We start from the raw sequence: 26,560 nt of genomic DNA on the forward strand, positions 1-26,560 counted from the left end.
GTCCCCCTCCCCCCACAATCCCGTGGACCGTCCTGGTAAATCCCCTCCACAACCCTCTCCAAGGGCCCTTGACACCCTTCCGATGGTGCAGAGGCCCAGGATTGGATGTGTTGGTCCAGCTGGGACCTAACCCAGTGTTTTGTCAGGTTTCAAGGTTAATTTTTATTGCTGTCGTACTCATTGCCTGTTCGTAAGAGCAGCAATTCCTGCAGTTCTTTTTAAATACCCTTCTCAATTGGTCCTGTCACCTTGTGTCCGTCTTCAGCCAGGTCATTCTTCTCCTGCATCCCATTTAAAATTGTACCATTTCACCTTTAACCCGGAAAGGCACACCCGCCCCAATCCAGGGGTCCATAGCAGGATCTGCCATCTTCATTCCACCTTTTGCCTTCGCAAGCTCGAGATGTATGCAAAAAAAAAACCACATTTTCCCTATAATCCTGTGTGTAAATAAATTCAGTTAGCAGCAATTAGCCAGAGTGCCCAGTGGCGGGCGGCCTGCCAGCCTCCAGCTCGCCGCGGGAGAAGCCGATTGTCGTGCTCCCCTACCCGGTACCTTTCCCAGAGAGCGGAGAGCCTGCGGAGCACGGAAGGCCATTCTGCCCATCGATTCCATGCCAGCTCCCTGTCGGCCAGCCCCATCGCTCCGGCTCGACCCCACAGTCCTGCAAGTTCATTGCTCTCAGGGTGGTCCATCCAATTTCCCTTTCAAAAGCCATTCATCATCTCCGCGCCCACCGTGGCGTTAAGCGGCAAGATACAGATCGTTACCACTCACTGCGGAAGACATTTCTTCCTCACATCTCGACAGTCAACGATGGAGTGCACCAACCGGGGTGCAGAGTGCAGCGTGTTACAGCGAGGATGTTGGTGACACTCCACTTGTCCTCGGTCAGGTGGGTACTGCCCCCTTGTGGCAAAGCGGAGGGTGTGCCAAAGGGGCAGCAAGGACACACGTCTCTGCTGTATCAAGGGCAGTTGCCGCTCCCCCACACGGTGAGAGATTGGAACTGGCAGCTCCTCGGGCACCGAGGCACCATCATTGCACAGGCTTGACAAACACATTAACCAATAATTGGTGCTGCTCATTATGTCACCTATTCACCACCCGCTGTACCCACCCTTCGAGTCAGAAGGTAGCAGGTCAAAAGCCCCCAGGCGCACACGCACTCCGACATCTTTGGTCGGGCATCAGTACTGAGGGAGAGCCGCACTGTCGGAGGGTCAGTACTGAGGGAGAGCCGCACTGTCGGAGGGTCAGTACTGAGGGAGAGCCGCACTGTCGGAGGGTCAGTGCTGAGGGAGAGCCGCACTGTTGGAGGGTCAGTGCTGAGGGAGCACCGCACTGTCGGATGGTCAGTACTGAGGGAGCGCCGCACTGTCGGATGGTCAGTGCTGAGGGAGAGCCGCACTGTCGGAGGTCAGTGCTGAGGGAGATCCGCACTGTTGGAGGGTCAGTACTGAGGGAGCGCCACACTGTCGGATGGTCAGTGCTGAGGGAGAGCCGCACTGTCGGAGGTCAGTGCTGAGGGAGATCTGCACTGTTGGAGGGTCAGTGCTGAGGGAGAGCCGCATTGTCGGAGGGTCAGTACTGAGGGAGCGCCGCACTGTCGAAGGGTCAGTGCTGAGGGAGCGCCGCACTATTGGAGGGTCAGTACTGAGGGAGAGCCGCACTGTCGGAGGGTGAGTGCTGAGGGAGCGCCGCACTGTCGGAGGGTCAGTACTGAGGGAGAGCCACACTGTCAGATGCACCCTGTAACGGGATGAGCCATTAAACGGGGGGGAGGGGCTAACAGAAACTAAAATGGCCTCTTGGCTGGATGTCAAGGAGAAATGCCATGGACAGAACGGTGAAGTGGAATTCCCGACGGACGGACGGGGGGGGGGGGTCCACCAGGGCCGGTACTCCACTTCCCCCAAACCAACGCCTCTGAAACACGACGGGAGGTGTTGGGGGGGGGGGGGGGGGGGGGGAAGAGAATGCCCCTGGCGAGTTAGCACCCCCCCCTCCCACCAACCCACCGCACCCCCCCAACCCGGCGGCTTCGTGGGATCTTCCTGTGCTGCCAGGCGGCTGCCATGCTCCCCCCCCCCCCCCAACTGCTGGGTGACAGGACGTGACAGGAAACCGGCTTCCTCTAAGTTCTCTCCTTTATTGACCCTCACCCGGCAACCCCCCCCCCCACCCCCCCCACTCTGCCTGTGGCGTACAGACCACCGGCTCTCTCCTCTCTCTCTCTCTCTCTCTCTTTTACAAGTGGTTTCAACGACTTCCCTGGCAAACATTTTTAAAAAGAAACAAAACGAGGAACGAGGTTTTTCAGGCCCAACGGAAAAGGAAATCAAAAGTTGAAAATAATATTTCTTTTTTTTTTAAAAAAAAAACACAAAAGAAATTGTCGAAGGGGGTTCACAGCTGGGACCCTGTCTCTGTTCCTTCCAGCAACGACCCCTCCCTTCTTCCAACACCCCCCGCCCCCACCCCCCACACCCTCCCCACAACCCCAACGGGGACAGACAGCCCCCCCTCCGTGATGTTAGCTGTTGCGCAAGATCAGTTTATCCTCGGAGCACTGGAAGGAGGCGGCCAGGGAGCTGTCCTGGATGAAACGCTGGCAGCCCTCCGGCGTGATCTGCTTGCAGGAGCGCAGGTCGATGCGGACGATGCTGGGACAGCGTTTGAAGAGCGGGAGGCACTGGTCTGTGAGCCGGCTGCAGCCTGGAGAGACACAGAGACAGAGACAGAGAGAGAGAGAGAGGTAGGGGGGGGGTTAGTATCGAAAAGGCAGGGACAGACTGGGCGGGAAGCGAGAGAGGGAGCGGGAGGTGGGGGGAGAGGGAGGAGAGAGAGAGGGCAGGCGGGTGAGAGGGCGCGGGGAGGAGCAGGTGGTGGGGGGGGGGGGGTGGGGAGAGAGAGGAGAAAGGGAGCGGGAGGAAGGGTGGGAAAGAGAGGGGGGGATGACAGGGAGCAGGGGAGGGAGAGAGAGAGAGAGCTGGGGGGAGAGCGGGTCAGGGTTGGGAGGGGGAGCAGGGTGGGGGGAAGAGCGGGGCGGGATGGGGGAGGGAGAGCAGGGCGGGGTGGGGGAGAGCAGGGCGGGGTGGGGGAGGGGGAGCAGGGCGGGGTGGGGGGGGGAGAGCAGGGCGGGGGTGGGGGAGAGCAGGGCGGGGTGGGGAGGGGGTGCAGGGCGGGGTGGGGGAGGAGAGCAGGGTGGGGGGGGAGAGCGGGGCGGGATGGGGGGGGAGCGGAGAGCGGGGCGTGAAAGGGGGGAGGGGAGAGCGGGGCGAGATGGGGGAGGGAGAGGCGGGGCGAGATGGGGGGAGGGAGAGCGGGGCGAGATGGGGGAGGAGAGCGGGGTGGGATGGGGGAGGGAGGAGAGCGGGGTCGGGATGGGGGGTGGGAGAGGGCGTGGAGGGAGAGCGAGGGTGGGATGGGAGGAGGAGGAGCGGGTGGAGGAGAGCGGGGTGGATGGGGGAGGGAGAGCGGGTGGAGGGGAGAGCGGGGTGGGATGGGGAGGAGGGAGAACGGGGTGGGATGGGGGGAGGGAGAGCGGGGTGGGATGGGGGGAGGGAGAAGCGGGTGGAGGGAGAGCGGGGAGGGAGATGGGGGAGGGAGAAGGGGGGTGGGATGGGGGAGGGAGAACGGGGTGGGATGGGGGGAGGGAGAGCGGGTGGAGGGAGAGCGTGGGTGGGATGGGGGAGGGAGAGCGGGGTGGGATGGGGGGGGGAGGGAGAGGCGGTGGAGGGAGAGCGGGGTGGGATGGGGGAGGGAGAGCGGGGTGGGATGGGGGAGGGAGAGCAGGTGGAGGGGAGAGCGGGGTGGGATGGGGGGAGGGAGAGCGGGTGGAGGGAGAGCGGGGTGGGATGGGGGAGGGAGAACGGGGAGGGATGGGAGGGAGGGAGAGCGGGTAGGAGGGAGAGCGGGGTGGGATGGGGGAGGGAGAGCGGGGTGGGATGGGGGGGAGGGAGAACGGGGTGGGATGGGGGGAGGGAGAGCGGGTGGAGGGAGAGCGGGGTGGGATGGGGAGGGGAGAGCGGGGTGGGATGGGGGGGAGGGAGAGCGGGTGGAGGGAGAGCGGGGGTGGGATGGGGGAGGGAGAAGAACGGGGGTGGATGGGGAGGGAGAGCGGGGGGGGATGGGAGGGAGAGCGGGGTGGGATGGGGGGAGGGAGAGCGGGTGGAGGGAGAGCGGGGTGGGATGGGGGGAGGGAGAGCGGGTGGAGGGAGAGCGGGGTGGGATGGGGGAGGGAGAAACGGGGTGGGATGGGGGGAGGGAGAGCGGGGGTGGGATGGGGGAGGAGAGACGGGGTGGGATGGGGGGAGGGGAGAGCGGGTGGAGGGAGAGGGGGTGGGATGGGGGAGGGAGAGCAGGTGGAGGGAGAGCGGGGTGGGATGGGGGAGGGAGAACGGGGTGGGATGGGGAGGGAGAGCGGGGTGGGATGGGGGGAGGGAGAGCGGGGCGGGATGGGGGGAGGGAGAGCGGGGTGGGATGGGGGGAGGGAGAGCGGGGTGGGATGGGGGGAGGGAGAGCGGGTGGAGGGAGAGCGGGGTGGGATGGAGGAGGGAGCGCGGGGCGGGATGGGGGAGGGAGAGCAGGTGGAGGGAGAGCGGGGTGGGATGGGGGAGGGAGAGCGGGGCGGGATGGGGGAGGGAGAGCAGGTGGAGGGAGAGCGGGGTGGGATGGGGGAGGGAGAGCGGGGCGGGATGGGGGAGGGAGAGCAGGTGGAGGGAGAGCGGGGTGGGATGGGGGGAGGGAGAGCGGGTGGAGGGAGAGCGGGGTGGGATGGGGGAGGGAGAACGGGGTGGGATGGGGGGAGGGAGAGCGGGTGGAGGGAGAGCGGGGTGGGATGGGGGAGGGAGAGCAGGTGGAGGGAGAGCGGGGCGGGATGGGGGGAGGAGAGCGGGGCGGGATGGGGGGAGGGAGAGCGGGGTGGGATGGGGGAGGGAGAACGGGGTGGGATGGGGGGAGGGAGAGCGGGTGGAGGGGAGAGCGGGGTGGGATGGGGGAGGGGAGAGCAGGTGGAGGGAGAGCGGGGTGGGATGGGGGAGGGAGAACGGGGTGGGATGGGGAGGGAGAGCGGGGTGGGATGGGGGGAGGGAGAGCGGGGCGGGATGGGGGGAGGGAGAGCGGGGCGGGATGGGGGAGGGAGAGCGGGGCGGGATGGGGGGAGGGAGAGCGGGGGTGGGATGGGGGGAGGGAGAGCGGGGTGGGATGGGGGGAGGGAGAGCGGGTGGAGGGAGAGCGGGGTGGGATGGAGGAGGGAGCGCGGGGCGGGATGGGGAGGGAGAGCAGGTGGAGGGAGAGCGGGGTGGGATGGGGGAGGGAGAGCGGGGCGGGATGGGGGAGGGAGAGCAGGTGGAGGGAGAGCGGGGTGGGATGGGGGGGAGGGGAGAGCGGGTGGAGGGAGAGCGGGGTGGGATGGGGGAGGGAGAACGGGGTGGGATGGGGGGAGGGAGAGCGGGGGTGGGATGGGGGAGGGAGAGCAGGTGGAGGGAGAGCGGGGTGGGATGGGGGAGGGAGAACGGGGTGGGATGGGGAGGGAGAGCGGGGTGGGATGGGGGGAGGGAGAGCGGGGTGGGATGGGGGGAGGGAGAGCGGGTGGAGGGAGAGCGGGGTGGGATGGGGAGGGAGAGCGGGGTGGGATGGGGGGAGGGAGAGCGGGTGGAGGGAGAGCGGGGTGGGATGGGGGAGGGAGAACGGGGTGGGATGGGGGAGGGAGAACGGGGTGGGATGGGGAGGGAGAGCGGGGGGGGATGGGGAGGGAGAGCGGGGTGGGATGGGGGGAGGGAGAGCGGGTGGAGGGAGAGCGGGGTGGGATGGGGGGAGGGAGAGCGGGTGGAGGGAGAGCGGGGTGGGATGGGGGAGGGAGAACGGGGTGGGATGGGGGGAGGGAGAGCGGGGTGGGATGGGGGGAGGGAGAGCGGGGCGGGATGGGGGGAGGGAGAGCGGGGGGTGGGATGGGGGGAGGGAGAGCGGGGTGGGATGGGGGGGAGGGAGAGCGGGTGGAGGGAGAGCGGGGTGGGATGGAGGAGGGAAGCGCGGGGCGGGATGGGGGAGGGAGAGCAGGTGGAGGGAGAGCGGGGTGGGATGGGGGAGGGAGAGCGGGGCGGGATGGGGGAGGGAGAGCAGGTGGAGGGAGAGCGGGGTGGGATGGGGGAGGGAGAGCGGGGTGGGATGGGGGAGGGAGAGCGGGGTGGGATGGGGGGAGGGAGAGCGGGTGGAGGGAGAGCGGGGTGGGAGGAGGAGGGAGCGCGGGGTGGGATGGGGGAGGGAGAACGGGGTGGGATGGGGGGAGGGAGAGCGGGTGGAGGGAGAGCGGGGTGGGATGGGGGAGGGAGAGCAGGTGGAGGGAGAGCGGGGCGGGATGGGGGGAGGGAGAGCGGGGCGGGATGGGGGGAGGGAGAGCGGGGTGGGATGGGGGAGGGAGAACGGGGTGGGATGGGGGGAGGGAGAGCGGGTGGAGGGAGAGCGGGGTGGGATGGGGGAGGGAGAGCAGGTGGAGGGAGAGCGGGGTGGGATGGGGGAGGGAGAACGGGGTGGGATGGGGAGGGAGAGCGGGGTGGGATGGGGGGAGGGAGAGCGGGGCGGGATGGGGGGAGGGGAGAGCGGGGCGGGATGGGGGAGGGAGAGCGGGGCGGGATGGGGGGAGGGAGAGCGGGGTGGGATGGGGGGAGGGAGAGCGGGGTGGGATGGGGGGAGGGAGAGCGGGTGGAGGGAGAGCGGGGTGGGATGGAGGAGGGAGCGCGGGGCGGGATGGGGGAGGGAGAGCAGGTGGAGGGAGAGCGGGGTGGGATGGGGGAGGGAGAGCGGGGCGGGATGGGGGAGGGAGAGCAGGTGGAGGGAGAGCGGGGTGGGATGGGGGGAGGGAGAGCGGGTGGAGGGAGAGCGGGGTGGGATGGGGGAGGGAGAACGGGGTGGGATGGGGGGAGGGAGAGCGGGGTGGGATGGGGGAGGGAGAGCAGGTGGAGGGAGAGCGGGGTGGGATGGGGGAGGGAGAACGGGGTGGGATGGGGAGGGAGAGCGGGGTGGGATGGGGGGAGGGAGAGCGGGGCGGGATGGGGGGAGGGAGAGCGGGGCGGGATGGGGGAGGGAGAGCGGGGCGGGATGGGGGGAGGGAGAGCGGGGTGGGATGGGGGGAGGGAGAGCGGGGTGGGATGGGGGGAGGGAGAGCGGGTGGAGGGAGAGCGGGGTGGGATGGAGGAGGGAGCGCGGGGCGGGATGGGGGAGGGAGAGCAGGTGGAGGGAGAGCGGGGGTGGGATGGGGGAGGGAGAGCGGGGCGGGATGGGGGAGGGAGAGCAGGTGGAGGGAGAGCGGGGTGGGATGGGGGGAGGGAGAGCGGGTGGAGGGAGAGCGGGGTGGGATGGGGGAGGGAGAACGGGGTGGGATGGGGGGAGGGAGAGCGGGTGGAGGGAGAGCGGGGTGGGATGGGGGAGGGAGAGCAGGTGGAGGGAGAGCGGGGCGGGATGGGGGGAGGGAGAGCGGGGCGGGATGGGGGGAGGGAGAGCGGGGTGGGATGGGGGGAGGGAGAGCGGGGTGGGATGGGGGAGGGAGAGCGGGTGGAGGGAGAGCGGGGTGGGATGGAGGAGGGAGCGCGGGGCGGGATGGGGGAGGGAGAGCAGGTGGAGGGAGAGCGGGGGTGGGATGGGGGAGGGAGAGCGGGTGGAGGGAGAGCGGGGTGGGATGGAGGAGGGAGCGCGGGGTGGGATGGGGGAGGGAGAGCGGGGTGGGATGGGGGAGGGAGAGCGGGTGGAGGGAGAGCGGGGTGGGATGGGGGAGGGAGAGCGGGGCGGGATGGGGGGAGGGAGAGCGGGTGGAGGGAGAGCGGGGTGGGATGGGGGAGGGAGAGCAGGTGGAGGGAGAGCGGGGTGGGATGGGGGAGGGAGAGCAGGTGGAGGGAGAGCGGGGTGGGATGGGGGGAGGGAGAGCGGGGTGGGATGGGGGAGGGAGAGCGGGGCGGGATGGGGCGAGGGAGAGCGGGTGGAGGGAGAGCGGGGTGGGATGGGGGAGGGAGAGCAGGTGGAGGGAGAGCGGGGTGGGATGGGGGAGGGAGAGCAGGTGGAGGGAGAGCGGGGTGGGATGGGGGGCGGGATGGGGGGAGGGAGAGCGGGGTGGGATGGGGGGAGGGAGAGCGGGGTGGGATGGGGGGAGGGAGAGCGGGTGGAGGGAGAGCGGGGTGGGATGGGGGAGGGAGAGCGGGGTGGGATGGGGGGAGGGAGAGCGGGGTGGGATGGGGGAGGGAGAGCGGGGTGGGATGGGGGAGGGAGAGCGGGGGGGGATGGGGGAGGGAGAGTAGGATGAGGGATAGCGGGGCAGGATGGGGAGGGAGAGTGGGATGGGGGAGAGCGGGGCAGGATGGGGGGAGGGAGAGCGGGGTGGGATGGGGGAGGGAGAGCGGGGTGGGATGTGGGAGGGAGAGTGGGGCAGGATGGGGGAGGGAGAGCGGGGCGGGATGGGGGGAGGGAGAGCGGGTGGAGGGAGAGCGGGGTGGGATGGGGGAGGGAGAGCGGGTGGAGGGAGAGCGGGGCAGGATGGGGAGGGAGAGTGGGATGGGGGAGAGCGGGGCAGGATGGGTGGAGGGAGAGCGGGGCAGGATGGGGGGAGGGAGAGCGGGGTGGGATGGGGGAGGGAGAGCGGGGTGGGATGGGGGAGGGAGAGCGGGGCGGGATGGGGGGAGGGAGAGCGGGTGGAGGGAGAGCGGGGTGGGATGGGGGAGGGAGAGCAGGTGGAGGGAGAGCGGGGTGGGATGGGGGAGGGAGAGCAGGTGGAGGGAGAGCGGGGTGGGATGGGGGGAGGGAGAGCGGGGTGGGATGGGGGGAGGGAGAGCGGGGTGGGATGGGGGGCGGGATGGGGGGAGGGAGATCGGGGTGGGATGGGGGGAGGGAGAGCGGGGTGGGATGGGGGAGGGAGAGCGGGGGGGGATGGGGGAGGGAGAGTAGGATGAGGGATAGCGGGGCAGGATGGGGAGGGAGAGTGGGATGGGGGAGAGCGGGGCAGGATGGGGGGAGGGAGAGCGGGGTGGGATGGGGGGAGGGAGAGCGGGGTGGGATGGGGGGAGGGAGAGCGGGTGGAGGGAGAGCGGGGTGGGATGGAGGAGGGAGCGCGGGGTGGGATGGGGGAGGGAGAGCGGGGTGGGATGGGGGGAGGGAGAGCGGGTGGAGGGAGAGCGGGGTGGGATGGAGGAGGGAGCGCGGGGTGGGATGGGGGGAGGGAGAGCGGGTGGAGGGAGAGCGGGGTGGGATGGGGGAGGGAGAGCAGGTGGAGGGAGAGCGGGGTGGGATGGGGGAGGGAGAGCAGGTGGAGGGAGAGCGGGGTGGGATGGAGGAGGGAGCGCGGGGTGGGATGGGGGAGGGAGAGCGGGGTGGGATGGGGGGAGGAAGAGCGGGTGGAGGGAGAGCGGGGTGGGATGGGGGAGGGAGAGCGGGGTGGGGGGAGGGAGAGCGGGGTGGGGGGAGAGCAGGGCAGGATGGGGGGAGGGAGAGCAGGGGGAGGGAGAGCGGGGTGAGGGAGGGCGGGATGGTGAGGGAGGGCGGGATGGGGAGGGAGGGCGGGGTGGGGTGAGAGTGGGATGGGGGTGGGAGAGCGAGGCGGGATGGGGGAGGGAGAGCGGGGGGAGGGACAGCGGGGTGAGGGAGGGCGGGATGGGGGTGGGAGAGCGGGGTGGGATGGGGGGAGGGAGAGCGGGGTGGGATGGGGGGAGGGAGAGCGGGGTGGGATGGGGGAGGGAGAGCGGGGTGGGATGGGGGAGGGAGAGCGGGGGGGGATGGGGGAGGGAGAGTAGGATGAGGGATAGCGGGGCAGGATGGGGAGGGAGAGTGGGATGGGGGAGAGCGGGGCAGGATGGGGGGAGGGAGAGCGGGGTGGGATGGGGGGGAGGGAGAGCGGGGTGGGATGGGGGGAGGGAGAGCGGGTGGAGGGAGAGCGGGGTGGGATGGAGGAGGGAGCGCGGGGTGGGATGGGGGAGGGAGAGCGGGGTGGGATGGGGGGAGGGAGAGCGGGTGGAGGGAGAGCGGGGTGGGATGGAGGAGGGAGCGCGGGGTGGGATGGGGGGAGGGAGAGCGGGTGGAGGGAGAGCGGGGTGGGATGGGGGAGGGAGAGCAGGTGGAGGGAGAGCGGGGTGGGATGGGGGAGGGAGAGCAGGTGGAGGGAGAGCGGGGTGGGATGGAGGAGGGAGCGCGGGGTGGGATGGGGGAGGGAGAGCGGGGTGGGATGGGGGGAGGAAGAGCGGGTGGAGGGAGAGCGGGGTGGGATGGGGGGAGGAAGAGCGGGTGGAGGGAGAGCGGGGTGGGATGGGGGAGGGAGAGCGGGGTGGGGGGAGGGAGAGCGGGGTGGGGGGAGAGCAGGGCGGGATGGGGGGAGGGAGTGCAGGGGGAGGGAGAGCGGGGGTGGGGGGAGAGCAGGGCGGGATGGGGGGAGGGAGAGCAGGGGGAGGGAGAGCGGGGTGAGGGAGGGCGGGATGGTGAGGGAGGGCGGGATGGGGAGGGAGGGCGGGGTGGGGTGAGAGTGGGATGGGGGTGGGAGAGCGAGGCGGGATGGGGGAGGGAGAGCGGGGGGAGGGACAGCGGGGTGAGGGAGGGCGGGATGGGGGTGGGAGAGCGGGGTGGGATGGGGGGAGGGAGAGCAGGGGGAGGGAGAGCTGGATGGGGAGGGAAAGCAGGGGGAGGGACAGCAGTGGGAGGGAGAGCGGGGTGGGGGGAGAGCGGAGCGGGATGGGGGGAGGGAGAGCAGGGGGAGGGAGAGCGGGGTGAGGGAGAGCGGGATGGGGAGGGAGAGCAGGGGGAGGGAGGGCGGAATGGAGGGAGGGAGAGCAGGGTGAGGGAGGGCGGGATGGGGAGGGAGAGCGTGGTGGGGAGGGAGAGCGTGGTGGGGGAGGGAGAGCAGGGGGTGGGAGAGCGGGGTGAGGGAGGGCGGGATGGGGAGGGCGGGATGGGGAGGGAGAGCAGGGTGGGGGGAGAGCGGGATGGGGGTGGGAGAGCGAGGGGAGAGCGGGGCGGGATGGGGGGAGGGAGAGCGTGGGGAGGGAGAGCGGGGGGAGGGAGAGTGGGATGGGGAGGGAGAGCGGGGGGAGGGAGAGCGGGATGGGGGGAGGGAGAGTGGGTCGGGATGGGGGGAGGGAGAGCAGGGGGTGGGAGAGCGGGGCGGGATGCGGGGAGGGAGAGCGGGGGTAGGGAGAATGGGATGGGGAGGGTGAGCGGGGGGAGGGAGAGTGGGGCGCGATGGGGGGAGGGAGAGCGGGGTGAGGGAGGGCGGGATGGGGGTGGGAGAGCAAGGGGAGAGCGGGGCGGGATGGGGGGAGGGAGAGCGGGGGGAGGAAGAGTGGGATGGGGAGGGAGAGCGAGGGGAGAGCGGGGCGGGATGGGGGGAGGGAGAGCGGGGTGAGGGAGGGCGGGATGGGGAGGGAGAGCGTGGTGGGGGAGGGAGAGCAGGGGGAGGGAGAGCGGGGTGAGGGAGGGCGGGATGGGGAGGGAGAGCAGGGTGAGGGGAGAGCGGGATGGGGGTGGGAGAGCGAGGGGAGAGCGGGGCGGAATTGGGGGAGGGAGAGCGGGGGGAGGGAGAGTGGGATGGGGAGGGAGAGCGGGGGGAGGGAGAGCGGGATGGGGGGAGGGAGAGCGGGGGGAGGGAGAGCGGGATGGGGGGAGGGAGAGCGGGGGGAGGGAGAGCGGGATGGGGGGAGGGAGAGCGGGGGGAGGGAGAGCGGGGGGAGGGGGAGCGGGGGGGGGGAGGTAGGGCAGGGCTGGGGCGGGGCAGGTACCGTCGGGGAGGGGGGGCAGGGATTTACCTGACAAGTTGATCTCAGCGAGGTTATCGCGGAGCTGGGAGTTTGCAGCCGTCAGGAGATTGACGGACTGGTCTCCGACGTGCGGACAGTGGCTGAGGTCCAGGCTGGTCAGCTGGGGCACATGGCGGACCAGGAGTCGCAGTGAGGAGTCCATGATGTCCAGTCCAGCTAGACGGAGCTGGGTCACGTTCTGCAGACGCCCACGATTCTCATTCTGACCTGGAGAGAGACAGAAGCAGCAAATCAGAGTCACCGCATCACACAGCTCGACAGACTGACCAGGACCCCGGAGAGGCAGACTGACCGGGTGCCCGGAGAGGCAGACTGACCGGGTCCGCGGAGAGGCAGACTGACCGGGTCCGCGGAGAGGCAGACTGACCGGGTCCGCGGAGAGGCAGACTGACTGGGTGCCCGGAGAGGCAGACTGACCGGGTCCGTGGAGAGGCAGACTGACCGGGTGCCCGGAGAGGCAGACTGACTGGGTGCCGGGAGAGGCAGACTGACCGGGTGCCCGGAGAGGCAGACTGACTGGGTGCCCGGAGAGGCAGACTGACCGGGTCCGCGGAGAGGCAGACTGACCGGGTGCCCGGAGAGGCAGAGTGACCGGGTGCCCGGAGAGGCAGACTGACCGGGTGCCCGGAGAGGCAGACTGACCGGGTGCCCGGAGAGGCAGAGTGACCGGGTCCCCAGAGAGGCAGAGTGACCGGGTCCCCAGAGAGGCAGAGTGACCGGGTGCCCGGAGAGGCAGACTGACCGGGTGCCCAGAGAGGCAGAGTGACCGGGTCCCCAGAGAGGCAGAGTGACCGGGTGCCCGGAGAGGCAGACTAACCGGGTGCCCGGAGAGGCAGACTGACCGGGTCCGCGGAGAGGCAGACTGACCGGGTCCGCGGAGAGGCAGACTGACCGGGTGCCCGGAGAGGCAGACTGACCGGGTCCGCGGAGAGGCAGACTGACCGGGCCCGCGGAGAGGCAGACTGACCGGGCCCGCGGAGAGGCAGACTGACCGGGTGCCCGGAGAGGTAGACTGACCGGGTCCGCGGAGAGGCAGACTGACCGGGTGCCCGGAGAGGTAGACTGACCGGGTGCCCGGAGAAGCAGACTGACCGGGTGCCCAGAGAGGTAGACTGACCGGGTCCGCGGAGAGGCAGACTGACCGGGTGCCCAGAGAGGCAGACTGACCGGGTCCGCGGAGAGGCAGACTGACCGGGCCCGCGGAGAGGCAGACTGACCGGGTCCGCGGAGAGGCAGACTGACCGGGTGCCCAGAGAGGCAGACTGACCGGGTCCGCGGAGAGGCAGACTGACCGGGCCCGCGGAGAGGCAGACTGACCGGGTCCGCGGAGAGGCAGACTGACCGGGTGCCCGGAGAGGCAGACTGACCGGGTGCCCGGAGAGGCAGACTGACCGGGTCCGCGGAGAGGAAGACTGACCGGGTGCCCGGAGAGGCAGACTGACCGGGTCCGCGGAGAGGTAGACTGACCGGGTCCGCGGAGAGGCAGACTGACCGGGTGCCCGGAGAGGCAGACTGACCGGGTGCCCGGAGAGGCAGACTGACCGGGTGCCCGGAGAGGCAGACTGACCGGGTGCCCGGAGAGGCAGACTGACCGGGTGCCCGGAGAGGCAGACTGACCGGGTGCCCGGAGAGGCAGACTGACCGGGTCCCCGGAGCGGCAGAGTGACCAGGACCCCGGAGAGGCAGAGTGACCAGGACCCCGGAGAGGCAGAGTGACCGGGTCCCCAGAGAGGCAGAGTGACAAGGACCCCGGAGAGGCAGAGTGAACGGGTGCCCGGAGTGGCAGAGTGACCAGGCCCCCGGAGAGGCAAAGTGACCAGGACCCAGGAGAAGCAGAGTGACCAGGACCCCGGAGAGGCAGAGTGACCGTGTCCCCGGAGAGCGAGGCTGGACAGAGTGACCGTGTCCCCGGAGAGCGAGGCTGGACAGAGTGACCGTGTCCCGGGAGAGCGAGGCCGGGCAGAGTGACCGTGTCCCCGGAGAGCGAGGCTGGACAGAGTGACCGTGTCCCTGGAGAGCGAGGCTGGACAGAGTGACCGGGACCCCGGAGAGCGAGGCTGGACAGAGTGACCGTGTCCCCGGAGAGCGAGGCTGGACAGAGTGACCGTGTCCCCGGAGAGCGAGGCTGGACAGAGTGACCGTGTCCCCGGAGAGCGAGGCTGGACAGAGTGACCGGGTCCCCGGAGAGCGAGGCTGGACAGAGTGACCGTGTCCCCGGAGAGCGAGGCTGGACAGAGTGACCGTGTCCCCGGAGAGCGAGGCTGGACAGAGTGACAGAGACCCCGGAGAGCGAGGCTGGACAGAGTGACCGTGTCCCCGGAGAGCGAGGCTGGACAGAGTGACCGTGTCCCCGGAGAGCGAGGCTGGACAGAGTGACCGGGTCCCCGGAGAGCGAGGCTGGACAGAGTGACAGAGACCCCGGAGAGCGAGGCTGGAGAGAGTGACTGTGTCCCCGGAGAGCGAGGCTGGACAGAGTGACAGAGACCCCGGAGCGCGAGGGTGGACAGAGTGACCGTGTCCCCGGAGAGCGAGGCTGGACAGAGTGACAGAGACCCCGGAGCGCGAGGGTGGACAGAGTGACCGTGTCCCCGGAGAGCAAGGCTGGACAGAGTGAGAGAGACCCCGGAGAGCGAGGCTGGACAGAGTGACCGTGTCCCCGGAGAGCGAGGCTGGACAGAGTGACCGTGTCCCCGGAGAGCGAGGCTGGACAGAGTGACCGTGTCCCCGGAGAGCGAGGCTGGACAGAGTGACCGAGACCCCGGAGAGCGAGGCTGGACAGAGTGACCGTGTCCCCGGAGAGCGAGGCTGGACAGAGTGACCGTGTCCCCGGAGAGCGAGGCTGGACAGAGTGACCGTGTCCCCGGAGAGCGAGGCTGGACAGAGTGACCGTGTCCCCGGAGAGCGAGGCTGGACAGAGTGACCGAGACCCCGGAGCGCGAGGGTGGACAGAGTGACCGTGTCCCCGGAGAGCGAGGCTGGACAGAGTGACCGTGTCATCGGAGAGCGAGGCTGGACAGAGTGACCATGTCCCCGGAGCGCAAGGGTGAGCAGAGTGACCGTGTCCCCGGAGAGCGAGGCTGGACAGAGTGACAGAGACCCCGGAGAGCGAGGCTGGACAGAGTGACCGTGTCCCCGGAGAGCGAGGCTGGACAGAGTGACCGTGTCCCCGGAGAGCGAGGCTGGACAGAGTGACCGAGACCCCAGAGAGCGAGGCTGGACAGAGTGACCGTGTCATCGGAGAGCGAGGCTGGACAGAGTGACCGTGTCCCCGGAGCGCGAGGGTGGACAGAGTGACCGTGTCCCCGGAGAGCGAGGCTGGACAGAGTGAGAGAGACCCCGGAGAGCGAGGCTGGACAGAGTGACCGTGTCCCCGGAGAGCGAGGCTGGACAGAGTGACCGTGTCCCCGGAGAGCGAGGCTGGACAGAGTGACCGTGTCCCCGGAGAGCGAGGCTGGACAGAGTGACCGAGACCCCGGAGAGCGAGGCTGGACAGAGTGACCGTGTCCCCGGAGAGCGAGGCTGGACAGAGTGACCGTGTCCCCGGAGAGCGAGGCTGGACAGAGTGACCGTGTCCCCGGAGAGCGAGGCTGGACAGAGTGACCGAGACCCCGGAGCGCGAGGGGGGACAGAGTGACCGTGTCCCCGGAGAGCGAGGCTGGACAGAGTGACCGTGTCATCGGAGAGCGAGGCTGGACAGAGTGACCATGTCCCCGGAGCGCAAGGGTGAGCAGAGTGACCGTGTCCCCGGAGAGCGAGGCTGGACAGAGTGACAGAGACCCCGGAGAGCGAGGCTGGACAGAGTGACCGTGTCCCCGGAGAGCGAGGCTGGACAGAGTGACCGTGTCCCCGGAGAGCGAGGCTGGACAGAGTGACCGAGACCCCAGAGACCGAGGCTGGACAGAGTGACCGTGTCATCGGAGAGCGAGGCTGGACAGAGTGACCGGGACCACGGAGCGCGAGGGTGGACAGAGTGACCGTGTCCCCGGAGAGCGAGGCTGCACAGAGTGACCGTGTCCCCGGAGCGCGAGGCTGGACAGAGTGACAGAGACCCCGGAGCGCGAGGGTGGACAGAGTGACCGTGTCCCCGGAGAGCGAGGCTGGACAGAGTGACCGTGTCCCCGGAGAGCGAGGCTGGACAGAGTGAGAGAGACCCCGGAGAGCGAGGCTGGACAGAGTGACAGAGACCCCGGAGCGCGAGGCTGGACAGAGTGACCGTGTCCCCGGAGAGCGAGGCTGGACAGAGTGACCGTGTCCCCGGAGAGCGAGGCTGGACAGAGTGACCGTGTCCCCGGAGAGCGAGGCTGGACAGAGTGACCGTGTCCCCGGAGAACGAGGCTGGACAGAGTGACCGGGTCCCTGGAGAGCGAGGCTGGACAGAGTGACCGGGTCCCCGGAGAGCGAAGCTGGACAGAGTGACAGAGACCCCGGAGAGCGAGGTTGGACAGAGTGACCGTGTCGCCGGAGAGCGAGGCTGGACAGAGTGACAGAGACCCCGGAGAGCGAGGCTGGACAGAGTGACAGAGACCCCGGAGAGCGAGGCTGGACAGAGTGACCGTGTCCCCGGAGAGCGAGGCTGGACAGAGTGACAGAGACCACGGAGAGCGAGGCTGGAAAGAGTGACCGTGTCCCCGAAAAGCGAGGCTGGACAGAGTGACCGTGTCCCCGGAGAGCGAGGCTGGACAGAGTGACCGTGTCCCCGGAGAGCGAGGCTGGACAGAGTGACAGAGACCCCGGAGCGCGAGGCTGGACAGAGTGACCGTGTCCCCGGAGAGCGAGGCTGGACAGAGTGACCGTGTCCCCGGAGAGTGAGGCTGGACAGAGTGACCGTGTCGCCGGTGAGCGAGGCTGGACAGAGTGACAGAGACCCCGGAGAGCGAGGCTGGACAGAGTGACTGTGTCCCCGGAGAGCGAGGCTGGACAGAGTGACCGTGTCCCCGGAGAGCGAGGCTGGACAGAGTGACAGAGAGCCCGGAGAGCGAGGCTGGACAGAGTGACCGTGTCCCCGGAGAGCGAGGCTGGACAGAGTGACCGTGTCCCCGGAGCGCGAGGCTGGACAAAGTGACAGAGACCACGGAGCGCGAGGGTGGACAGAGTGACCGTGTCCCCTGAGAGCGAGGCTGGACAGAGTGACCGTGTCCCCGGAGAGCGAGGCTGGACAAAGTGACCGTGTCCCCGGAGAGCGAGGCTGGACAGAGTGACCGTGTCCCCGGAGCGCGAGGCTGGACAGAGTGACAGAGACCCCGGAGCGCGAGGGTGGACAGAGTGACCGTGTCCCCGGAGAGCGAGGCTGGACAGAGTGGCCGTGTCCCCGGAGAGCGAGGCTGGACAAAGTGACCGTGTCCCCGGAGAGCGAGGCTGGACAGAGTGACCAGGTCCCCGGAGAGCGAGGCTGGACAGAGTGACCGTGTCCCCGGAGAGCGAGGCTGGACAGAGTGACCAGGTCCCCGGAGAGCGAGGCTGGACAGAGTGACCGTGTCCCCGGAGAGCGAGGCTGGACAGAGTGACCGTGTCCCCGGAGAGCGAGGCTGGACAGAGTGACCGTGTCCCCGGAGAGCGAGGCTGGACAGAGTGACAGAGACCCCGGAGAGCGAGGCTGGACAGAGTGACCGTGTCCCCGGAGAGCGAGGCTGGACAGAGTGACCGTGTCCCCGGAGCGCGAGGGTGGGCAGAGTGACCGTGTCCCCGGAGAGCGAGGCTGGACAGAGTGACAGAGACCCCGGAGAGCGAGGCTGGACAGAGTGACCGTGTCCCCGGAGAGCGAGGCTGGACAGAGTGACCGTGTCCCCGGAGAGCGAGGCCGGACAGAGTGACCGTGTCCCCGGAGAGCGAGGCTGGACAGAGTGACCGTGTCCCCGGAGAGCGAGGCTGGACAGAGTGACCGGGTCCCCTGAGAGCGAGGCTGGACAGAGGGACGTGTCCCCGGAGCGCGAGGCTGGACAGAGTGGCAGAGACCCCGGAGAGCGAGGCTGGACAGAGTGACAGAGACCCCGGAGAGCGAGGCTGGACAGAGTGACCGTGTCCCCGGAGAGCGAGGCTGGACAGAGTGACCGGGACCCCGGAGAGCGAGGCTGGACAGAGTGACCGTGTCCCCGGAGAGCGAGGCTGGACAGAGTGACAGAGACCCCGGAGAACGAGGCTGGACAGAGTGACAGAGACCCCGGAGAGCGAGGCTGGACAGAGTGACCGTGTCCCCGGAGAGCGAGGCTGGACAGAGTGACCGTGTCCCCGGAGAGCGAGGCTGGACAGAGTGACCGTGTCCCCGGAGAGCGAGGCTGGACAGAGTGACCGTGTCCCCGGAGAGCGAGGCTGGACAGAGTGACCGTGTCCCCGGAGAGCGAGGCTGGACAGAGTGACCGGGACCCCGGAGCGCGAGGGTGGGCAGAGTGACCGTGTCCCCGGAGAGCGAGGCTGGACAGAGTGACAGAGACCCCGGAGAGCGAGGCTGGACAGAGTGACAGAGACCCCGGAGAGCGAGGCTGGACAGAGTGACCGTGTCCCCGGAGAGCGAGGCTGGACAGAGTGACCGTGTCCCCGGAGAGCGAGGCTGGACAGAGTGACCGTGTCGCCGGAGAGCGAGGCTGGACAGAGTGACCGTGTCCCCGGAGAGCGAGGCTGGACAGAGTGACCGTGTCGCCGGAGAGCGAGGCTGGACAGAGTGACCGTGTCCCTGGAGAGCGAGGCTGGACAGAGTGACCGTGTCCCCGGAGAGCGAGGCTGGACAGAGTGACCGGGACCCCGGAGAGCGAGGCTGGACAGAGTGACCGGGACCCCGGACAGCGAGGCTGGACAGAGTGACCGTGTCCCCGGAGAGCGAGGCTGGACAGAGTGACCGTGTCCCCGGAGAGCGAGGCTGGACAGAGTGACCGTGTCCCCAGAGAGCGAGGCTGGACAGAGTGACAGAGACCCCGGAGAGCGAGGCTGGACAGAGTGACCGTGTCCCCGGAGAGCGAGGCTGGACAGAGTGACAGAGACCCCGGAGAGCGAGACTGGACAGAGAGACCGTGTCCCCGGAGAGCGAGGCTGGACAGAGTGACCGTGTCCCCGGAGAGCGAGGCTGGACAGCGTGACCGTGTCCCCGGAGAGCGAGGCTGGACAGAGTGACCGTGTCCCCGGAGATCGAGGCTGGACAGAGTGACAGAGACCCCGGAGAGCGAGGCTGGACAGAGTGACCGTGTCCCCGGAGAGCGAGGCTGGACAGAGTGACCGGGTCCCCGGAGAGCGAGGCTGGACAGAGTGACAGAGACCCCGGAGCGCGAGGCTGGACAGAGTGACCGTGTCCCCGGAGAGCGAGGCTGGACAGAGTGACAGAGACCCCGGAGAGCGAGGCTGGACAGAGTGACCGTGTCCCCGGAGAGCGAGGCTGGACAGAGTGACCGTGTCCCCGGAGAGTGAGGCTGGACAGAGTGACCGTGTCCCCGGAGAGCGAGGCTGGACAGAGTGACCGTGTCCCCGGAGAGCGAGGCTGGACAGAGTGACCGGGACCCCGGAGCGCGAGGGTGGGCAGAGTGACCGTGTCCCCGGAGAGCGAGGCTGGACAGAGTGACAGCGACCCCGGAGAGCGAGGCTGGACAGAGTGACAGAGACCCCGGAGAGCGCGGCTGGACAGAGTGACCGTGTCCCCGGAGAGCGAGGCTGGACAGAGTAACCGTGTCGCCGGCGAGCGAGGCTGGACAGAGTGACCGTGTCCCCGGCGAGCGAGGCTGGACAGAGTGACCGTGTCCCCGGAGAGCGAGGCTGGACAGAGGGACCGTGTCCCCGGAGAGCGAGGCTGGACAGAGTGACAGAGACCCCGGAGAGCGAGGCTGGACAGAGTGACCGGGTCCCCGGAGAGCGAGGCTGGACAGAGTGACCGTGTCCCCAGAGAGGGAGGCTGGACAGAGTGACCGTGTCCCCGGAGAGCGAGGCTGGACAGAGTGACCGTGTCCCCGGAGAGCGAGGCTGGACAGAGTGACCGTGTCCCCGGAGAGCGAGGCTGGACAGAGTGACCGGGACCCCGGAGAGCGAGGCTGGACAGAGTGACCAGGACCCCGGAGAGCGAGGCTGGACAGAGTGACCGGGACCCCGGAGAGCGAGGCTGGACAGAGTGACCGGGACCCCGGAGAGCGAGGCTGGACAGAGTGACCGGGTCCCCGGAGAGCGAGGCTGGACAGAGTGACCGTGTCCCCAGAGAGCGAGGCTGGACAGAGTGACCGTGTCCCCGGAGAGCGAGGCTGGACAGAGTGACAGAGACCCCGGAGAGCGAGGCTGGACAGAGTGACCGTGTCCCCGGAGAGCGAGGCTGGACAGAGTGACGGAGACCCCGGAGAGCGAGACTGGACAGAGTGACCGTGTCCCCGGAGAGCGAGGCTGGACAGAGTGACCGTGTCCCCGGAGAGCGAGGCTGGACAGAGTGACCGTGTCCCCGGAGAGCGAGGCTGGACAGAGTGACAGAGAGCCCGGAGAGCGAGGCTGGACAGAGTGACAGAGACCCCGGAGAGCGAGGCTGGACAGAGTGACCGTGTCCCCGGAGAGCGAGGCTGGACAGAGTGACCGGGTCCCCGGAGAGCGAGTCTGGACAGAGTGACAGAGACCCCGGAGCGCGAGGCTGGACAGAGTGACCGTGTCCCCGGAGAGCGAGGCTGGACAGAGTGACCGTGTCCCCGGAGAGCGAGGCTGGACAGAGTGACAGAGACCCCGGAGAGCGAGGCTGGACAGAGTGACCGTGTCCCCGGAGAGCGAGGCTGGACAGAGTGACCGTGTCCCCGGAGAGCGAGGCTGGACAGAGTGACCTTGTCCCCGGAGAGCGAGGCTGGACAGAGTGACCGGGTCCCCAGAGAGCGAGGCTGGACAGAGTGACCGTGTCCCCGGAGCGCGAGGCTGGACAGAGTGACCGTGTCCCCGGAGAGCGAGGCTGGACAGAGTGACCGGGTCCCCGGAGAGCGAGGCTGGACAGAGTGACAGAGACCCCGGAGCGCGAGGCTGGACAGAGTGACCGTGTCCCCGGAGAGCGAGGCTGGACAGAGTGACAGAGACCCCGGAGAGCGAGGCTGGACAGAGTGACCGTGTCCCCGGAGAGCGAGGCTGGACAGAGTGACAGAGACCCCGGAGAGCGAGACTGGACAGAGAGACCGTGTCCCCGGAGAGCGAGGCTGGACAGAGTGACCGTGTCCCCGGAGAGCGAGGCTGGACAGCGTGACCGTGTCCCCGGAGAGCGAGGCTGGACAGAGTGACCGTGTCCCCGGAGAGCGAGGCTGGACAGAGTGACAGAGACCCCGGAGAGCGAGGCTGGACAGAGTGACCGTGTCCCCGGAGAGCGAGGCTGGACAGAGTGACCGGGTCCCCGGAGAGCGAGGCTGGACAGAGTGACAGAGACCCCGGAGCGCGAGGCTGGACAGAGTGACCGTGTCCCCGGAGAGCGAGGCTGGACAGAGTGACAGAGACCCCGGAGAGCGAGGCTGGACAGAGTGACCGTGTCCCCGGAGAGCGAGGCTGGACAGAGTGACCGTGTCCCCGGAGAGTGAGGCTGGACAGAGTGACCGTGTCCCCGGAGAGCGAGGCTGGACAGAGTGACCGTGTCCCCGGAGAGCGAGGCTGGACAGAGTGACCGGGACCCCAGAGCGCGAGGGTGGGCAGAGTGACCGTGTCCCCGGAGAGCGAGGCTGGACAGAGTGACAGCGACCCCGGAGAGCGAGGCTGGACAGAGTGACAGAGACCCCGGAGAGCGCGGCTGGACAGAGTGACCGTGTCCCCGGAGAGCGAGGCTGGACAGAGTAACCGTGTCGCCGGCGAGCGAGGCTGGACAGAGTGACCGTGTCCCCGGCGAGCGAGGCTGGACAGAGTGACCGTGTCCCCGGAGAGCGAGGCTGGACAGAGGGACCGTGTCCCCGGAGAGCGAGGCTGGACAGAGTGACAGAGACCCCGGAGAGCGAGGCTGGACAGAGTGACCGGGTCCCCGGAGAGCGAGGCTGGACAGAGTGACCGTGTCCCCAGAGAGCGAGGCTGGACAGAGTGACCGTGTCCCCGGAGAGCGAGGCTGGACAGACTGACCGTGTCCCCGGAGAGCGAGGCTGGACAGAGTGACCGTGTCCCCGGAGAGCGAGGCTGGACAGAGTGACCGGGACCCCGGAGAGCGAGGCTGGACAGAGTGACCGGGACCCTGGAGAGCGAGGCTGGACAGAGTGACCGGGACCCCGGAGAGCGAGGCTGGACAGAGTGACCGGGTCCCCGGAGAGCGAGGCTGGACAGAGTGACCGTGTCCCCAGAGCGCGAGGCTGGACAGAGTGACCGTGTCCCCGGAGAGCGAGGCTGGACAGAGTGACCGTGTCCCTGGAGAGCGAGGCTGGACAGAGTGACCGTGTCCCCGGAGAGCGAGGCTGGACAGAGTGACCGGGACCCCAGAGAGCGAGGCTGGACAGAGTGACCGGGACCCCGGACAGCGAGGCTGGACAGAGTGACCGTGTCCCCGGAGAGCGAGGCTGGACAGAGTGACCGTGTCCCCGGAGAGCGAGGCTGGACAGAGTGACCGTGTCCCCAGAGAGCGAGGCTGGACAGAGTGACAGAGACCCCGGAGAGCGAGGCTGGACAGAGTGACCGTGTCCCCGGAGAGCGAGGCTGGACAGAGTGACCGTGTCCCCGGAGAGCGAGGCTGGACAGAGTGACCGTGTCGCCGGAGAGCGAGGCTGGACAGAGTGACCGTGTCCCCGGAGAGCGAGGCTGGACAGAGTGACCGTGTCGCCGGAGAGCGAGGCTGGACAGAGTGACCGTGTCCCTGGAGAGCGAGGCTGGACAGAGTGACCGTGTCGCCGGAGAGCGAGGCTGGACAGAGTGACCGTGTCCCCGGAGAGCGAGGCTGGACAGAGTGACCGTGTCCCTGGAGAGCGAGGCTGGACAGAGTGACCGGGACCCCGGAGAGCGAGGCTGGACAGAGTGACCGGGACCCCGGAGAGCGAGGCTGGACAGAGTGACCGTGTCCCCGGAGAGCGAGGCTGGACAGAGTGACCGTGTCCCCGGAGAGCGAGGCTGGACAGAGTGACCGTGTCCCCAGAGAGCGAGGCTGGACAGAGTGACAGAGACCCCGGAGAGCGAGGCTGGACAGAGTGACCGTGTCCCCGGAGAGCGAGGCTGGACAGAGTGACAGAGACCCCGGAGAGCGAGACTGGACAGAGAGACCGTGTCCCCGGAGAGCGAGGCTGGACAGAGTGACCGTGTCCCCGGAGAGCGAGGCTGGACAGCGTGACCGTGTCCCCGGAGAGCGAGGCTGGACAGAGTGACCGTGTCCCCGGAGAGCGAGGCTGGACAGAGTGACAGAGACCCCGGAGAGCGAGGCTGGACAGAGTGACCGTGTCCCCGGAGAGCGAGGCTGGACAGAGTGACCGGGTCCCCGGAGAGCGAGGCTGGACAGAGTGACAGAGACCCCGGAGCGCGAGGCTGGACAGAGTGACCGTGTCCCCGGAGAGCGAGGCTGGACAGAGTGACAGAGACCCCGGAGAGCGAGGCTGGACAGAGTGACCGTGTCCCCGGAGAGCGAGGCTGGACAGAGTGACCGTGTCCCCGGAGAGTGAGGCTGGACAGAGTGACCGTGTCCCCGGAGAGCGAGGCTGGACAGAGTGACCGTGTCCCCGGAGAGCGAGGCTGGACAGAGTGACCGGGACCCCGGAGCGCGAGGGTGGGCAGAGTGACCGTTGTCCCCGGAGAGCGAGGCTGGACAGAGTGACAGCGACCCCGGAGAGCGAGGCTGGACAGAGTGACAGAGACCCCGGAGAGCGCGGCTGGACAGAGTGACCGTGTCCCCGGAGAGCGAGGCTGGACAGAGTAACCGTGTCGCCGGCGAGCGAGGCTGGACAGAGTGACCGTGTCCCCGGCGAGCGAGGCTGGACAGAGTGACCGTGTCCCCGGAGAGCGAGGCTGGACAGAGGGACCGTGTCCCCGGAGAGCGAGGCTGGACAGAGTGACAGAGACCCCGGAGAGCGAGGCTGGACAGAGTGACCGGGTCCCCGGAGAGCGAGGCTGGACAGAGTGACCGTGTCCCCAGAGAGCGAGGCTGGACAGAGTGACCGTGTCCCCGGAGAGCGAGGCTGGACAGAGTGACCGTGTCCCCGGAGAGCGAGGCTGGACAGAGTGACCGTGTCCCCGGAGAGCGAGGCTGGACAGAGTGACCGGGACCCCGGAGAGCGAGGCTGGACAGAGTGACCGGGACCCCGGAGAGCGAGGCTGGACAGAGTGACCGGGACCCCGGAGAGCGAGGCTGGACAGAGTGACCGGGACCCCGGAGAGCGAGGCTGGACAGAGTGACCGGGTCCCCGGAGAGCGAGGCTGGACAGAGTGACCGTGTCCCCAGAGAGCGAGGCTGGACAGAGTGACCGTGTCCCCGGAGAGCGCAGGCTGGACAGCGAGACCGGTGACCCAGGAGAGCCGACGGATGGACAGAGTGACAGAGACCCCGGAGAGCGAGGCCTGGACAGAGTGACCGTGACCCCGGAGAGCGAGGCTGACCAGAGTGACCGGCAGACCCGGGAGAGCGAGACTGGACAGAGAGACCGTGTCCCTGAGCGCGAGCTGGACAGAGTGACCGTGTCCCGAGGAGTGCAGAAGTGACCAGAGAGCCAGAGGTGAACCGTGTCGAGAGACCCCGAGAGCGAGGCTGCGACAGAGTGACAGAGACCGCGGAGGGAGACGCCGAGGCTGGACAGAGTGACCGTGTCCCCGGAGAGAGAGAGTCCTGGACAGAGTGACAGAGACCGCCGGGCGCGCGAGGCTGGACAGAGAGACCGTGTCCCCGGAGAGCGAGGCTGGACAGAGTGACCGTGTCCCCGGAGAGCAGAGCGCTGGACCGAGTGACGAGCGACCCGGAGAGCGAGGCTGGACAGACGTGACCGAGACCCCGGAGAGCGAGGCTGGACAGATGTGACCGTGTCCCCGGTGGAGCGAGGCTGGACAGAGTGACCGGTGTCCCCGGGAGAGCGAGGCTGGACAGAGTGACAGAGACCCGGAGAGCGAGGCTGGACAGAGTGACCGTGTCCCCGGGAGCAGCGAGGCTGGACAGAGTGGACCGTTGTCCCCGGAGAGCGAGGCTGGACAGAGTGACCGTGTCCCCGGAGAGCGAGGCTGGACAGAGTGACCGTGTCCCCCGGAGAGCGAGGCTGGGACAGAGTGACGTGTCCCCGGAGCGCGAGGCTGGACAGAGTGACCGTGTCCCCGGAGAGCGAGGCTGGACAGAGTGACAGGGTCCCCGGGAGAGCGAGGCTGGACAGAGTTGACAGAGACCCCCGGAGCGCGAGGCTGGGACAGAGTGACCGTGTGTCCCGGAGAGCGAGGCTGGACAGAGTACCGAGACCCCGGAGAGCGAGGCTGGACAGAGTGACCGTGTCCCCGGCGAGAGCGAGGCTGGACAGAGTGACCGTGTCCCCGGAGAGCTGAGGCTGGACAGAGTGACCGTGTCCCCGGAGAGCGAGGCTGGACAGAGTGACCGAGGCCCCGGAGAGCGAGGCTGGACAGAGTGACCGTGTCCCCGGAGAGCGAGGCTGGACAGAGTGACCGAGAGCCCCGGAGAGCGAGCTGGACAGAGTGACCCGTGTCCCCGGAGAGCGAGGCTGGACAGAGTGACAGTGACCCCGGAGAGCGAGGCTGGACAGAGTGACCGAGTCCCCGGAGAGCGAGGCTGGACAGAGTGACCGTGTCCCGGAGAGCGAGGCTGGACAGAGTGACCGTGTCCCCGGAGAGCGAGGCTGGACAGAGTGACCGTGTCCCCGGAGAGCGAGGCTGGACAGAGTGACCGGGTCCCCGGAGAGCGAGGCTGGACAGAGTGACCGAGACCCCGGAGAGCGAGGCTGGACAGAGTGACCGTGTCCCCGGAGAGCGAGGCTGGACAGAGTGACAGAGACCCCGGAGAGCGAGGCTGGACAGAGTGACCGTGTCCCCGGAGAGCGAGGCTGGACAGAGTGACCGTGTCCCCGGAGAGCGAGGCTGGACAGAGTGACCGTGTCCCCGGAGAGCGAGGCTGGACAGAGTGACCGTGTCCCCGGAGAGCGAGGCTGGACAGAGTGACCGTGACCCCGGAGAGCGAGGCTGGGACAGAGTGACCGTGTCCCCGGAGAGCGAGGCTGGACAGAGTGACAGGACCCCGGAGAGCGAGGCTGGACAGAGTGACCGTGACCCCGGAGAGCGAGGCTGGACAGAGTGACCGTGTCCCCGGAGAGCGAGGCTGGACAGAGTGACCGTGTCCCCGGAGAGCGAGGCTGGACAGAGTGACCGTGTCCCCGGAGAGCGAGGCTGGACAGAGTGACCGTGTCCCCGGAGAGCGAGGCTGGACAGAGTGACCGGGACCCCGGAGAGCGAGGCTGGACAGAGTGACCGGGACCCGGAGAGCGAGGCTGGACAGAGTGACCGTGTCCCCGGAGAGCGAGGCTGGACAGAGTGACCCCGGAGAGCGAGGCTGGACAGAGTGACCGTGTCCCCGGAGAGCGAGGCTGGACAGAGTGACCGTGTCCCCGGAGAGCGAGGCTGGACAGAGTGACCGTGTCCCCGGAGAGCGAGGCTGGACAGAGTGACCGTGTCCCCGGAGAGCGAGGCTGGACAGAGTGACCGTGTCCCCGGAGAGCGAGGCTGGACAGAGTGACCGTGTCCCCGGAGAGCGAGGCTGGACAGAGTGACCGTGTCCCCGAGAGCGAGGCTGGACAGAGTGACCGGTCCCCGGAGAGCGAGGCTGGACAGAGTGACCGTGTCCCCGGAGAGCGAGGCTGGACAGAGTGACCGTGTCCCCGGAGAGCGAGGCTGGACAGAGTGACCGTGTCCCCGG

General features: G+C 68.9%; 1 protein-coding gene across 1 annotated transcript in view; it reads right to left on the reverse strand.

The window, feature by feature from the left end:
• Positions 1–2,498: 2,498 nt before the first annotated feature.
• LOC121274793 (F-box/LRR-repeat protein 19-like) overlaps positions 2,499–26,560 on the reverse strand; it is an 84,640-nt gene continuing 60,578 nt past the window's right edge. Inside the window, exons 10-11 of the mRNA XM_041182145.1 lie at positions 11,776–11,994; positions 2,499–2,719 (exon numbers count right to left, since the gene is read on the reverse strand). Coding sequence (XP_041038079.1) covers positions 2,538–2,719; positions 11,776–11,994 — 401 coding nt within the window. The 3' untranslated portion in view covers positions 2,499–2,537. The remainder of the gene's footprint in view (positions 2,720–11,775; positions 11,995–26,560) is intronic.

Source organism: Carcharodon carcharias (genome assembly GCF_017639515.1).
Source record: "Carcharodon carcharias isolate sCarCar2 chromosome 38 unlocalized genomic scaffold, sCarCar2.pri SUPER_38_unloc_2, whole genome shotgun sequence".
Lineage (NCBI taxonomy): Eukaryota > Metazoa > Chordata > Chondrichthyes > Lamniformes > Lamnidae > Carcharodon > Carcharodon carcharias.